A 14,454-nucleotide genomic window follows, 5' to 3' on the forward strand; every position below is an offset into this window, starting at 1 on the left:
GGAGCTGAGCTGCAATACCAGACACAACCCATGGACAGGTGTGGCACTGTTCTTAGAAGCAAGTAGCCATGTTTTTCGTATCATGGACAAGCGTGTACTGCGTTGGTGCCATGAATGGTACATCAGCACTGACATAGACATTGGCGCACTGTTATTCAGCCTCTCATATAGGTCAGAGATATAGTGAACCCTACGCTGCCATAAACTCTTTTCCGACTTCCCTCTGAGCCCGAAAGAAATGGATTAAGGTGTGATGCCCCGTATCACCAGCAGGACGTAAAGGATCCAGGACCCATCCCACTGCCGATACCGAGTGTGTGACGTCCAATCATTTGGAATTTACATTAATTTGGACCAAGCGGCAGCGGATTATTGGAATTTTTATGTATTAGAACACAGTGCGATGGTTTATTGGAAACTCCTCCCCAGTCAATCAAAATCACAACGCCCCCGTTCATATTTTTCCTCTGCTGGCGTGGTGTAACGTGGGAAATGATTGGCAGCATTAGACAGATCAAAACAATGTTACATGAAGGGAATTGGCTGAATATAGATCAGCTGCTGATTTTTTTTTTTCAGATTTTGCTGTGACTTCCTGCTGAGAGAGGGGAAGATAGAGATGTCTCAGTCACATACTGGACATGTATGGGGAATACATATAATTATTTTTTTGTTTCCTTGGGACAGTATTAGTGTTTAACCCTTTGTCGTCACGGATCTGTAGATTTACGTCGAGAAAGGTTCTTTAAATATGGTGCCCACTCGGGAGCAGAGTGGGCACCATAGCTGACGGGTCTCTGCTGTGTTGCACAGCAGAGACCCAGCGGCAATGCACGCGATGAGAAAAATTTCTATATGCAAGCATTTAACCCCTCAGATGCCGATGTCCGTCGCGACCGCCGACACCGAGGGGTTTTTACTGCCCCTTTTGCTTCGGGGCCGGTGTACTCCTATAACAGCTGGGAGCCTTCTGAACGCTCCCAGCCCTGCTATATGAAGATTGCTATTGAGACCTGCCTGTGGCACTATGCACTAATATTGCCATAGTCTGCTATATTGTATATTACTGTCTATGGCGTAAGTGATCTAATGATCTCAGGTTCAAGCCCCCTAAGGGGGCTAAATAAAAGAAAAAAAAAAATAATGTCAAAAAAGTTTAATAAAACAATTTTACAAAAAATGTAAACAAATTCTAAACACCCTCCTTTCGCTAGATCACATATAAAAATAATAAACATAAAACACATTAGGTATCCCCGCGTCCGAAAATGCCCGAACTATAAAAATAATTATCCAGTACGTTGAACGTCGTAGCGGGAAAAAAAGGTTAAAATGGCCAAACTGCAGTTTTTTTGCCACTTCAACCCCCCAAAAATTTTTAATAAAAAGTTATCAAAATGCCGGATATTCCCTCAAAAGGTATTAAAAAAAAAATACATCTTTCCACGTACAAAAAGACGCCTGACACAGCTCTGCATACACAAATATAAAAAAGCTAAGGGCGTGTAATGACGGAGGTAGGGAAACAGACAAGTGAGCCCTAATCTACCCGCCACTCAGTCCCTGCCTACTTGCAACGACCCGCCCTAGGCGACGGGGTACAACTGGGCGGCGGTCCCTACGCTCAGTAAGTGCAAGAGACAAACAGACAAGGGTACACAAAGCAAAGGGAAAGGGGCAGTTGCCCACGGCAACACCGTGAGCAACAAGAGTGGTGAACGAGCCGAGTCAAACCAGGAGTGTACCAGGTACCAAACGCAGAGCAGGAGAGTAGTCAGTAAGCCGGGGTCAGTATGAAGCAGGATCGAATAGTAGAAGCTGCAGCAGGGCCAGGAAACCACACGAGAAGAATCACAAGCAAAGGAGGAAAAGGAAAGGCAGGTATAAATAGACAGAGGGCGGGAGCTAGCTCCGTCTGGCCAGGCTGCGATAGGCTCTCCCACTCCTAAGCCTGCCATCCTGAGTGGTGGAAGATGGAGTCAGTCTCACAGACATAGACTCAGGTGCAGACTGATTACCTATGGGCGTCGACACATAAGCTGTGCCTGGCAGATCCTTTACAGTACACCCCCTTTTATGAGGGGCCACCGGACCCTTTCTAAGTGGACCTGGTTTATTGGGGAAACGAAGGTGGAACTTCCTGACCAATACCCCAGCGTGAACATCCCGGGCGGGTACCCAAGTCCTCTCCTCAGGCCCGTATCCTCTCCAATGGACCAGGTACTGGAGGGAGCCTTGGACCATCTTGCTGTCCACAATCTTGGCCACCTCGAATTCCACCCCCTCAGGGGTGAGAACGGGAACAGGAGGTTTCCTCGAGGGAGCCAAGGACGGGGAGCAGCGTTTAAGGAGGGAGGCATGAAACACGTCGTGTATTCGAAAAGATGGGGGCAGCTCCAGTCGGAAGAAGACAGGATTGAGGACTTCAATGACCTTGTACGGCCCAATAAACCGGGGAGCAAACTTCTTGGACGGGACCTTAAGACGCAAGTTCCTAGACGATAACCACACCAGATCCCCGACCATAACCAAGGGGTTAGCAGAACGTCTTCTATCTGCCTGAGTCTTTTGTACGCTCTGGGACACCTCTAGATTCTTCTGAACCTGGGCCCAGACTGTGCACAGTTCCCGATGAACGACCTCTACCTCGGGATTGTTGGAACCACCAGGTGAAGCGGAGGAGAACCGTGGATTAAACCCAAAATTACAGAAAAAGGGGGAGACCCCTGACGAGTTACTGACCCGGTTATTGAGGGAAAATTCAGCGAGGGGAATGAATGAGACCCAATCATATTGACAGTAAGAGATAAAACACCTTAAATATTGTACTAGAGACGGATTAGTCCTCTCCGTTTGGCCATTAGTTTGAGGATGGAAGGCCGAGGAGAAGGACAGATCAATCTCCAACTTTTTACAAAAGGCTCTCCAAAACAAAGAAACAAATTGTACCCCTCTGTCCGAAACAATATTGACTGGGGCCCCATGGAGACGCAGGATGTGTTTGACAAACAAGGTAGCTAACGTCTTGGCGTTGGGTAGTTTCTTGAGGGGCACAAAGTTGCACATCTTACTGAAGCGGTCTACTACCACCCACACCACCGACTTGCCTTGGGATTGAGGCAAATCGGTGATAAAATCCATGGAGATATGGGTCCAAGGTCTCTGGGGAATGGGCAACGAACGTAGTAAGCCCGCAGGTCGGGACCTGGGAGTCTTGGACCTAGCACAAACCTCACAAGCGGCGACGTAGGCCTTAACGTCTTTAGGCAACCCAGGCCACCAATAGATTCTGCCAATGAGGTGTTTGGTACCCAGGATGCCTATGTAATGACGGGGGTAGGGAAACGGAGAAGTGAGCCCTAATCTACCCGCCACTCTGTCCCTGCCTACTTGCAACGACCCGCCCTAGGCGACGGGGTACAACTGGGCGGCGGTCCCTACGCTCAGTAAGTGCACGAGACAAACAGACAAGGGAACACAAAGCAAAGGGAAACGGGCAGTTGCCCACGGCAACACCGTGAGCAACAAGAGTGGTGAACGAGCCGAGTCAAACCAGGAGAGCACGAGGTACCAAACGCAGAGCAGGAGAGTAGTCAGTAAGCCAGGGTCAGTATGGAGCAAGATCAAATAGTCAGAAGCTGCAGCAGGGCCAGGAAACCCCACGAGAAGAATCACAAGCAAAGGAGGAAAAGGAAAGGAAGGGAAAAATAGACAGAGGGCGGGAGCTAGCTCCGTCTGGCCAGGCTGTGATAGGCTCTCCCACTCCTAAGCCTGCCATCCTGAGTGGTGAAAGATGGAGTCAGTCTCACAGACATAGACTCAGGTGCCGACTGATTACCTATGGGCGTATACACAGAAGTTGTGCCTGGCAGATCCTTTACAGGGCGTCACAATATGGCGATGCAAAAGATTTTTCGTTGCTTTCAAGCTTTTTCATTTTTTTTTTAAAAGTACCGTATTTTTCGGACTATAAGACGCACCCAGGTTTTAGACAACAGAAAATAAAAAAATTATTTCTTCTGTTTCACCACAATCTGAGAGCCAAAACTTTTTTTACATCGATTGAGCGCTGTGAGGGCTTATCTTGTTGCGGGACGAAATAATTTTATTATTTACATTGTGCTTGGGGAAAAAGTATATATTTTTTTCTTTACACTCCTAAAAATTTAGCTAACATTTTTTCTTTACACATTTTATTAGTTCCCCTAGGGGACTTGAACCAGCGGCCACTTGGTTACATGTGGAGTTACTGAAACAGCGTAAGTATGCTGTTTCCCTAACTCCCATAGTAGTGAATGGCAGTTACGGAAGCAGCATAGCATGGCGAGCTCCGCTGCTTCCGTAACTACTGTTCAGTTCTACGGGAGCTACGGAAACAGCGCAGCTCCGCGAGTTACGCTGTTTCAGTAACTCCACATGGAATCAAGTTGCCGGGAGAGCACAGAAAGCTAGAACGGGGTTTAGGGGGCCGCGTTCTAGAGATAGGTCCGGGTCCCTGAGGTGGGACCTGCATCTACTTGACATTTATGACCGATCCTGTGGATATGTCATAAATGTCCTTCATAGAAAAACCCCTATAAATGCCACGGTCGCTATTGACCGCGGCATTTAACTAGTTAAAGGGGTTTGCCATAAAACACATTTATCAACTATCCACAGGATAGGGGGCTACGTGTGAGATCGCTGGGGGTCCCACTGCTGCGTCCCCAGCATAAGGAGAACAAGGGACCGAAAGTCACCCAAAGCGCTACATGAGAAGCCTGGACTTCCGGGTTCTGTGTTCGTCTCATCCGTTCCGCAGCTCCATAGAGATCAATGAAGAGCCGCGCGCGCATGCGCAGAACAATCCCACTGATCTCTATGAAGCTGCCGGACACAGAACGCGGAAGTCACAGCTTCTCATGCAGCTCTCATGGCAACTTTCGGTCCCCGTTCTCCTTATCGATCACACATGTATCCTGTGGACAGGGGATACATGTGTTTTATGGTACAGGCCCTTTAAACTGCCAGGAACAGCGAAATTGCTCTTCCTGGCCGTTAGGGCAGCGTGTCAGAAGCCGATACCTGCAGTGTATGGAGCGGGGTCAGCGCGTGAGGCTGCTCCATACTTCATCCCCCCCCCCCCGCTCTATGATGTGCCGGTACGTCATGGGTCGGGAAGGGGTTAAATAATAAAGCGGTCAGAGTCTGACTGCGGACTATAAGGTTGAGTTCACACGTCGCGGATTTTACGCAGATTTTTAGCGCAGATTTGACACTTTGCAATGCAAAAGGGTGAGATCTGCGTCAAAACCGCAACGTGTGAACTCAACCTTAGACGCAGGGACTTTTTTGAGCAAGATTTTTTCTTGCTAAAAACTGCGTCTTATAGTCCGAAAAATACGGTACTAAAACATAACAAAAACTATATAAATTTGGTATCGCCCTGATCGTACCGACCCGCGGAATAAAGATATAACATCTCATTTTCACCGTACCGTGAACACCGTAAAAATGAAACCCGTAAGAAAATGGCGGAACGGCAGTTTTTTTCCCGATTCTACCCCATTCTGAATTCCGGCTTCCCGGCACATCGCACATAATATGAAATAATACCAACAGAAAGTACAACTTGTCCTCGCGCGACCGTGTCAACGAAAAAAAAAAATAGGAGCGTTATCACTTCTCGAACACGGGGAAGAAAAAACAAAAAGCATAAAAACGAAAAGGAGTCGGGTCATGAAATGGTTAATACCCCTTTAAGGTTTTGCTTAATGATCTGCTGAGAATTTATTTCGGAATCCTTTATTTTCTGATCACAACTTTAAAATCAATGTAAAAGGAGCGGAGACAAAATTATTTTAGAAAGTTTTTTTCCAAAAATAAAAAACACAATGTAGGAGCCGCCTGACGGCCGCTCGTGAAGCTTCGGGATGTTTTAGTCTCGAGGAAACGTTAATCTCGGTATGACATACAAATATCTATATATAAAAGTCAGGAAATATAGCGTATAGTAACATTAATGGGTTAATTCCAATCTTTTTGGCCGATCTACAAGAGCGGTCACCTCCCCGTTCATTTTCCACCTGGATCGGGCGGCCGCTTCACCAGGCGGAGCGGGGGACGTCCGTTCTGCGGGTCTCCAGGTGGGACCCACAATATCAAACATTTATGGCACATCCTGTAAATAGGAGTTGGGAATGGCCCTTTAAAAAAAAAAAAAAAAAAAAACATCTGTCATTCCTAACTTACCCACAAGAGGGCGCTTATCTGCTACAAAATTTTTTAATAAACCCTATTTATTTAACATCTGCAAATTGATAATATTTTTTCCAGGACTGGATCTGGATGTAAATAATAAATGATCAAGTTCACTGACTGCAAGCAGAGGTCTTAAAGAAAAGATAAAGGAACTGAAAACCGAAAAAGTCTATAAAAAATGTGCAGAACTTGTCGCTATACAATGATTACCGCCTTAAGCCACAGACAACTGGACGAGCCCTCGAAGAGGTTTTCTTGTATTGTCCCTCCAGGGATCAGATCCTTAAAGTGTATTTCAGTCCCCGTCATTGCGCCCCCGCTGACGACCCTGTCGCGGGATCCAGCCCCTCCCCCGATGGCGGCCGCTGCAGACTCCTCCTACGCGTTCAGTGACTTCACCGCCCTGTGTAGGGGCTCCCTGCGAAACAACGATGCCTGGGACGCCGCCGCCTCCTGCACGGATCCCGCGTTGTCTGGAAAGTCAAAGCAAAACAAACGTTATCAATCTTTCCCCAAGAACGAGAGACACGGAGCGATCAGAAAGGGGAAAAGCGATGTCCGCCGCTTCCGTTACCTGGACACGTGACCAGCGCCTCCGTCGGAAGCACGCCGGTAATGTCGCCGTACAACAACTTTGCCGAGAAGCGGAAATTCTTTTGACCCATTTTCACGTTGTAACTGAACGAGAGGACGGTGTGGAGGGAATTCCGCTGCAGTGTGTCAGCGACGTGAGTGTCCGCGGCGTCCTGTATAGAAGACGACAAGACGTTATATCACCTCGTAGTTCTCCCCTGATCGGGAGGGCGCAGGTCACATGACCAGGGCTGCCGAATATTCATTCATTTTAAATCTTCGCCTAATAAACCTTTATACCTGGATTCAATCGCCACCAAAATGCATTGCATTGTGGAAGATGTAGTGTTTTCTCCATTAGACTACTGTATGGTGGTGCAGCGCAGCACAATATGCTCTGTACAGACACTGAACCGCCAGATGTGAGGGGCACAGTAGGTCATAAGAGGCACTGGCGCCCTTGGCTCCTCTGCTCCGCGCACCCAAGGGTCCCGATATCTTACATAATGCTGACCGCCGGGTCGCTGGCGCTCTAAATATTACAATTTGGTGATGCTATGACGGGGCTCAAATTCTCAGAGCGAACATGAAACCAGCAGGAATTATGAACGCAGCTCTGGTAGTGACTGGAGTATAAATCAGGATGGACTGAAGATTAGTAAAGCAAAGTTACTTTCTGCTAGATTTACTATATATCAGGCTGTGGCTGCTCTGTATGGACCCTCCTCATGCTGCGTACCCCACACCGCCAGCTGTACTGACGCGGTCTCCTTTATTCTGGAGAAGACATCATTTGGCCAGCAGGTGGCAGCATCGCTCAGTAATCCTCTTATTGGGGAGAAGAGCTGAAAAGCAGGGGGTGTAACAAACTATTTTGGTGCCAGAGGGTTCAAAATTCAAAAAGAATGTTTACATTCCCTGACAGCAAGCAGAAAGGCATGAGAAAACCTTTCATTATATATATACCTGAAGCTGATCAGCCTGGAATTTCCTCCCGGCAAATCCATTCAGATGATCAAACAGAACCGAGAGGAATTTTTTCAGGTCCGACTGCAGGTGAGTTTTTGCGATTTCTCCCAGCGGAATGAACGGCGGGACGCAGTGGCGGGTGAGCCGCGGCCGCTCCAAATGATCCACCTGTATGTAATAGGAGTCTAGGTAGTGGCCTTCATAGGCCGTGCTGATGCAGAAGCAAAACCCATTGTCCGTCTTCTTCCCGCTGATCCCTGAAGGCAGACAACACATTGTGTGAAGATGTGGCCGCTACATGCAGTCCGTTACAATGTATCAGTGCAGGTAAAATGGATCAGCCTGGTTTCTCACACAAGATTGTAGCAAACCCTCAGCTATAGTAAGTGCTGTGCCCGTTCAGGCCTCGGTTTATTCAAGAGGAAGGAGAGCGATTGGCCGATCTTCTCCTCTCCCGAACCTCAGCCGTTCCTGGACTACAGGAAGTGACAAGGAAATCGGTTGTCAGACCCCACCCCTTAGTTGTCAGACCCCACCCCTTAGCTGTCAGACCCCACCCCTTAGCTCCCTCTTACTAATAACCGATAACCAATATAGCAGAGTGCAGCAACATCTCTCCTAGTCCCTGATGGACAGGTTGTCCTGGTGAGGCGTTGGGCGGAGCCCTCTGACAACTCTGTTCCCAGTCTCTTAATGTTGTCAAGACAGAATCTGTACCACATGTCCCTCCTGCCCCCTCCCTACCTGTGAACCACAGCGCCTCCATGGCGCCCGTCATTTCCTCCAGCCTCAGGTCTTGCATGGCTTCCCGGGTGTTTGTCTTTAGCGGACGGCTTCCTTCTCCTGTCACTGACAGCGCCCGGATCTAGGAAAACGATGCGTGAAGTTTAGATCAGATTTTCTGCAGAGACTCGGACTGAAATTAACGTAATCTGTATTGGCCATAAAAGATAAAAAAAAAAAAAAAAGGAGGTGTGAACAAAGCCGTGGGGATTTTACTATATGGATAGGATTTAAATCAGTGGAGTCTTACCAGTTGGGGGGTCCCAACAAAAGGGGGATACCCAGTCCCCAGTCCTGGTAGAGATGGCCGCATGTGTGAGGGAACCCTCCAATGAGAGATACTGAAATAGAAGAAATCATGGCCGACTTTCTGCTGGGAATGCAGGATCGGTCACCCCTATTCTCAGGCTTGTGGGGGCGACAACGACCTGTAGCCGCAGTCCGTGGGATCACCGATCACATGACCCAGTATCACCGATCACGACGCAGGACGTGGCATCACCGATCACATGACGTGGCATCACCGATCACATGACGCAGGACGTGGCATCACCGATCACATGACGCAGGACGTGGTATCACCGATCACATGACGCAGTATCACCGATCACGACGCAGGACGTGGCATCACCGATCACATGACGTGGCATCACCGATCACATGACGCAGGACGTGGCATCACCGATCACATGACGCAGGACGTGGCATCACCGATCACATGACGCAGCATCACCGATCACATGACGCAGCATCACCGATCACATGACGCAGGACGAGGTATCACCGATCACATGATGCAGTATCACCGATCACATGACGCAGGACGTGGCATCACCGATCACATGACGCAGAACGTGGTATCACCGATCACATGACGCAGCATCACCGATCACATGACGCAGGACGTGGTATCACCGATCACATGACGCAGAACGTGGTATCACCTATCACATGATGCAGGACGTGGTATCACCGATCACATGACGCAGTATCACCGATCACATGACGCAGGACGTGGTATCACCGATCACATGACGCAGTATCACCGATCACGACGCAGGACGTGGCATCACCGATCACATGACGAAGGACGAGGTATCACCGATCACATGACGCAGTATCACCGATCACATGACGCAGGACGTGGCATCACCGATCACATGACGCAGGACGTGGTATCACCGATCACATGACGCAGAACGTGGTATCACCGATCACATGACGCAGCATCACCGATCACATGACGCAGGACGTGGTATCACCGATTACATGATGCAGGACGTGGTATCACCGATCACATGACGCAGTATCACCGATCACATGACGCAGGACGTGGTATCACCAATCACATGACGCAGCATCACCGATCTCATGACGCAGGACGTGGTATCCCCGATCACATGACGCAGCATCACCGATCTCATGACGCAGGACGTGGCATCACCGATCACATGACGCAGCATCACCGATCACATGACGCAGGACGTGGCATCACCGATCACATGACGCAGGACGAGGTATCACCGATCACATGACGCAGTATCACCGATCACATGACGCAGGACGTGGCATCACCGATCACATGACGCAGGACGTGGTATCACCGATCACGACGCAGAACGTGGTATCACCGATCACATGACGCAGCATGTGGTATCACCGATCACATGATGCAGGACGTGGTATCACCGATCACATGACGCAGTATCACCGATCACATGACGCAGGACGTGGTATCACCGATCACATGACGCAGAACGTGGTATCACCGATCACATGACGCAGCATCACCGATCACATGACGCAGGACGTGGTATCCCCGATCACATGACACAGGACGTGGTATCACCGATCACATGACGCAGCATCACCGATCACATGACGCAGGACGTGGTATCACCGATCACATGACGCAGTCCGTGGCATCACCGATCACATGACGCAGCATCACCGATCACATGACGCAGCATCACCGATCTCATGACGCAGCATCACCGATCTCATGACGCAGGACGTGGCATCACCGATCACATGACGCAGAACGTGGTATCACCGATCACATGACGCAGGACGTGGTATCACCGATCACATGACGCAGGACGTGGTATCACCGATCACATGACGCAGCATCACCGATCACATGACGTGGCAGCTTGAGCCGGTACTTTCTGTCCAGTTCTCACAGAGAGTAAGGGTATGTTCACACGGCAGCGTCCGTTATAGCCGAAATTACGGGGCTGTTTTCAGGAGAAAATAGCCCCGTCATTTCAGGCGTAACGGAATCTGCAGGCGTCTTGAACGCCGCGTCCATTACGGACGTAATTGGAGATGCTTTTCATTGGAGTCAATGAATAACGGCTCCAAATACGTCCCAAGAAGTGACAGGCACTTCTTTGACGTGGGCGTCTTTTTTACGCGCCGCCTTGTGACAGCGGCGCGTAAAAAAAATGACCGTCAGCACAGAACATCGTAAGACCCATTCAAATGAATGGGCAGATGTGTGTGCAAGACACTATTGAGGCGCATTTTCGGATGCAAATCGGGGCTAAATCGCCCGAATTACGTCCATAAATAGGGTGTGTGAACATACCCTAATGGAGAGAAAGCCCCAGGATCCTGATCAGTAATGATCTCGATCCTCCAGCGATCTGGGGGTGCGGAGTAGATAACGGCCGCCGTGACCTTGTGGACTGACCTCCTCTTCCTGCGTCTTGACCTCGGCCTGCAGCTCGTCTCTCTCCTTCTTTAGTCGCAGGATTACTTCCCGCTTCTCCCGCAGGACTTCTTCTTCCCGCCGGCTCTGTTCTTGTTTCGTGGCCAAGTTGTGCGACAAAGTCTCCAGCTGCTCCAGGTGTGACAGGACGCCTGCCAGAGAAGACACGGACAGGTGAGAACCCCGGCAGCGGCCACGTAATGGGGACTACAACTCCCAGCGTGTTCTCTAGAGACGTGCGGCCATTTACGGCAGAATTCCGCGGATGTAACAAACGTCTGAAATGGGAATAACCCTGTAATCGCTGTTTTTTTTTACCGCCCCTTCTATAGGGGTTTATAGACATTGCGTTGCGTGTATGTCTCTTTAAGAATATAATTACCGGCCAAATTTCACATTTTGGCGTTAGGATTTCCACCGCTTTTCCGTCACATGACGTGCCCCCCCCCCCTTACCTTAACGTGAGAGGGTAAAGAAGCGAATAACGTCGTCTCACCTTCTCTGAAGAGGATCTGCGCCTGCTCCATGCCCACCGCTTGTAACCAAGACGACCAAATACTAAGACGTTACAAGAGGAAAAGATAAAAATGTAAATAGATTTAGGTCAACAATAAAATAAACGTAAAATAATCGCATAAGTTATTACTAACGCACGCTGAGACCTGTAGTGCGTCCAAAATATACACCCCCTCCCCCCAAGCTCTGTAGACGTAAATCTGCCGCCAATACACAGCAGCCGTAAACTAAACCTCTCTCTGGTTACTAGAAACTGACTCATAATCATATAAGGTTACAGCTATGTCTCCAACACAGGCCTATAATTATCAGGTTGTAGACATTTTCTAGGAGACCAAATGCGCTCGATTAACATTAGTTCTTAGCAGCGGGTGGGAGACATATATTGTTGTAAAGACAATTGGCTCTCTAAGGTCAGAATCTGTCTAGTTGCTAGGAGACAATCAAAATGAAACGTATACACTGATTGGCGATTAGTACATCTTGCAGCCAATGAACGCTTAGTCTTCTATTCAAGAGAGGGTGCGTCACGTATGCGACTTATCTCTACGGTGATTGGTAAATGGATAGACGGCTGACTAGGCAAATCGCGGGCCTCTACTTGAACATGTGGATACATGGCAAAGAATAACTTTATTGGCTACTGTTCACATGACAAGTGAATATCAGGAGCCGACAGGAGGTTGAATGGCAGCGTTCGTGCAGTACGTGGTGCTCCGCAGGGACTTGCAGTCTGGACTCGGGTGGCCGCTTGGAGCTCTGGTCGCTCAGGCCTGTCATGCTGCCACAGCTGTCATTCACCTGCACTATCAGCACCCGCAGACCCAGGCCTACCTGCAGGAGCTACACAGCATGCACAAAGTGGTACTAGAGGTGAGACCATACTGATCTGTCACTGTCTGTCTCACTGACAGATTGTCACATACTGTGTTCAGTACTGCCCCCTATATACAAGAATATAACTACTATAATACTGCCCCTATATACAAGAATATAACTACTATAATACTGCCCCTATATACAAGAATATAACTACTATAATACTGCCCCTATATACAAGAATATAACTACTATAATACTGCCTCCTATATACAAGAATATAACTACTATAATACTGCCCCTATATACAAGAATATAACTACTATAATACCGCCCCTATATACAAGAATATAACTACTATAATACTGCCCCTATATACAAGAATATAACTACTATAATACTGCCCCTATATACAAGAATATAACTACTATAATACTGCCTCCTATATACAAGAATATAACTAATATAATACTGCTCCTATATACAAGAATATAACTACTATAATACTGCTCCTATATACAAGAATATAACTACTATAATACTGCCCCTATATACAAGAATATAACTACTATAATACTGCTCCTATATTCAAGAATATAACTACTATAATACTGCTCCTATATATAAGAATATAACTGCTATAATACTGCCCCTATATACAAGAATATAACTACTATAATACTGCCCCCTACATATGAGAATATAACTACTATAATACTGCTCCTATATACAAGAATATAACTACTATAATACTGCACCTATATACAAGAATATAACTACTATAATACTGCTCCCTATATACAAGAATATAACTACTATAATACTGCCTCCTATATACAAGAATATAACTACTATAATACTGCCTCCTATATACAAGAATATAACTACTATAATACTGCTCCTATATACAAGAATGTAACTACTATAATACTGCCCCCTATATACAAGAATATAACTACTATAATACTGCCCCCTATATACAAGAATATAACTACTATAATACTGCCCCTATATACAAGAATATAACTACTATAATACTGCCCCTATATACAAGAATATAACTACTATAATACTGCCCCTATATACAAGAATATAACTACTATAATACTGCCCCCATGTACAAGTATATAACTACTATAATACTGCCCCCTGTATACAAGAATATAACTACTATACTACTGCCCCTATATACAAGAATATAACTACTATAATACTGCCCCTATATACAAGAATATAACTACTATAATACTGCCCCCTATATACAAGAATATAACTACTATAATACTGCTCCTATATACAAGAATATAACTACTATAATACTACCCCTATATACAAGAATATAACTACTATAATACTGCCCCCTATATACAAGAATATAACTACTATAATACTGCCGCTATATACAAGAATATAACTACTATAATACTGCTCCTATATACAAGAATATAACTACTATAATACTGCCGCTATATACAAGAATATAACTACTATAATACTGCCCCCAATATACAAGAATATAACTACTATAATACTGCCCCCTATATACAAGAATATAACTACTATAATACTGCCCCTATATACAAGAATATAACTACTATAATACTGCCTCCTATATACAAGAATATAACTACTATAATACTGCTCCTATATACAAGAATATAACTACTATAATACTGCGCCTATATACAAGAATATAACTACTATAATACTGCCCCCTATATACAAGAATATAACTACTATAATACTGCCCCCTATATACAAGAATATAACTACTATAATACTGCTCCCTATATACAAGAATATAACTACTATAATACTGCCCCTATATACAAGAATATAAC

At 46.6% G+C, this 14,454-nt stretch overlaps 1 protein-coding gene across 6 annotated transcripts; it reads right to left on the reverse strand.

The window, feature by feature from the left end:
• Window positions 1-3,730: 3,730 nt before the first annotated feature.
• CENPO (centromere protein O) lies at window positions 3,731-12,190 on the reverse strand. Of its 6 annotated transcripts, XR_012883044.1 has the most exons (8): window positions 11,933-12,042; window positions 11,775-11,836; window positions 11,261-11,430; window positions 8,527-8,647; window positions 7,780-8,039; window positions 6,815-6,986; window positions 6,451-6,713; window positions 3,731-6,185 (listed from the first exon to the last, which is right to left on the reverse strand). XR_012883044.1 is itself a non-coding variant. In XM_075860843.1 (7 exons), the coding sequence occupies exons 2-7, from the start codon at window positions 11,803-11,805 to the stop codon at window positions 6,619-6,621; spliced, it is 849 nt and encodes a 282-aa protein (XP_075716958.1). In that variant the 5' UTR covers window positions 11,806-11,836; window positions 12,053-12,190; the 3' UTR covers window positions 3,731-6,618. The 6 variants fall into 6 exon arrangements, 5 of the variants coding, with proteins under 5 accessions (XP_075716958.1, XP_075716955.1, XP_075716956.1 ...); XM_075860843.1 differs by lacking the exon at window positions 11,933-12,042 and adding an exon at window positions 12,053-12,190 and having other exon boundaries at window positions 3,731-6,713; XM_075860840.1 differs by having other exon boundaries at window positions 3,731-6,713.
• Between the last annotated feature and the right edge of the window lie 2,264 nt (window positions 12,191-14,454).

The sequence above is a fragment of the Rhinoderma darwinii genome, chromosome 4, assembly GCF_050947455.1.
Source record: "Rhinoderma darwinii isolate aRhiDar2 chromosome 4, aRhiDar2.hap1, whole genome shotgun sequence".
Taxonomy (NCBI): domain Eukaryota; kingdom Metazoa; phylum Chordata; class Amphibia; order Anura; family Rhinodermatidae; genus Rhinoderma; species Rhinoderma darwinii.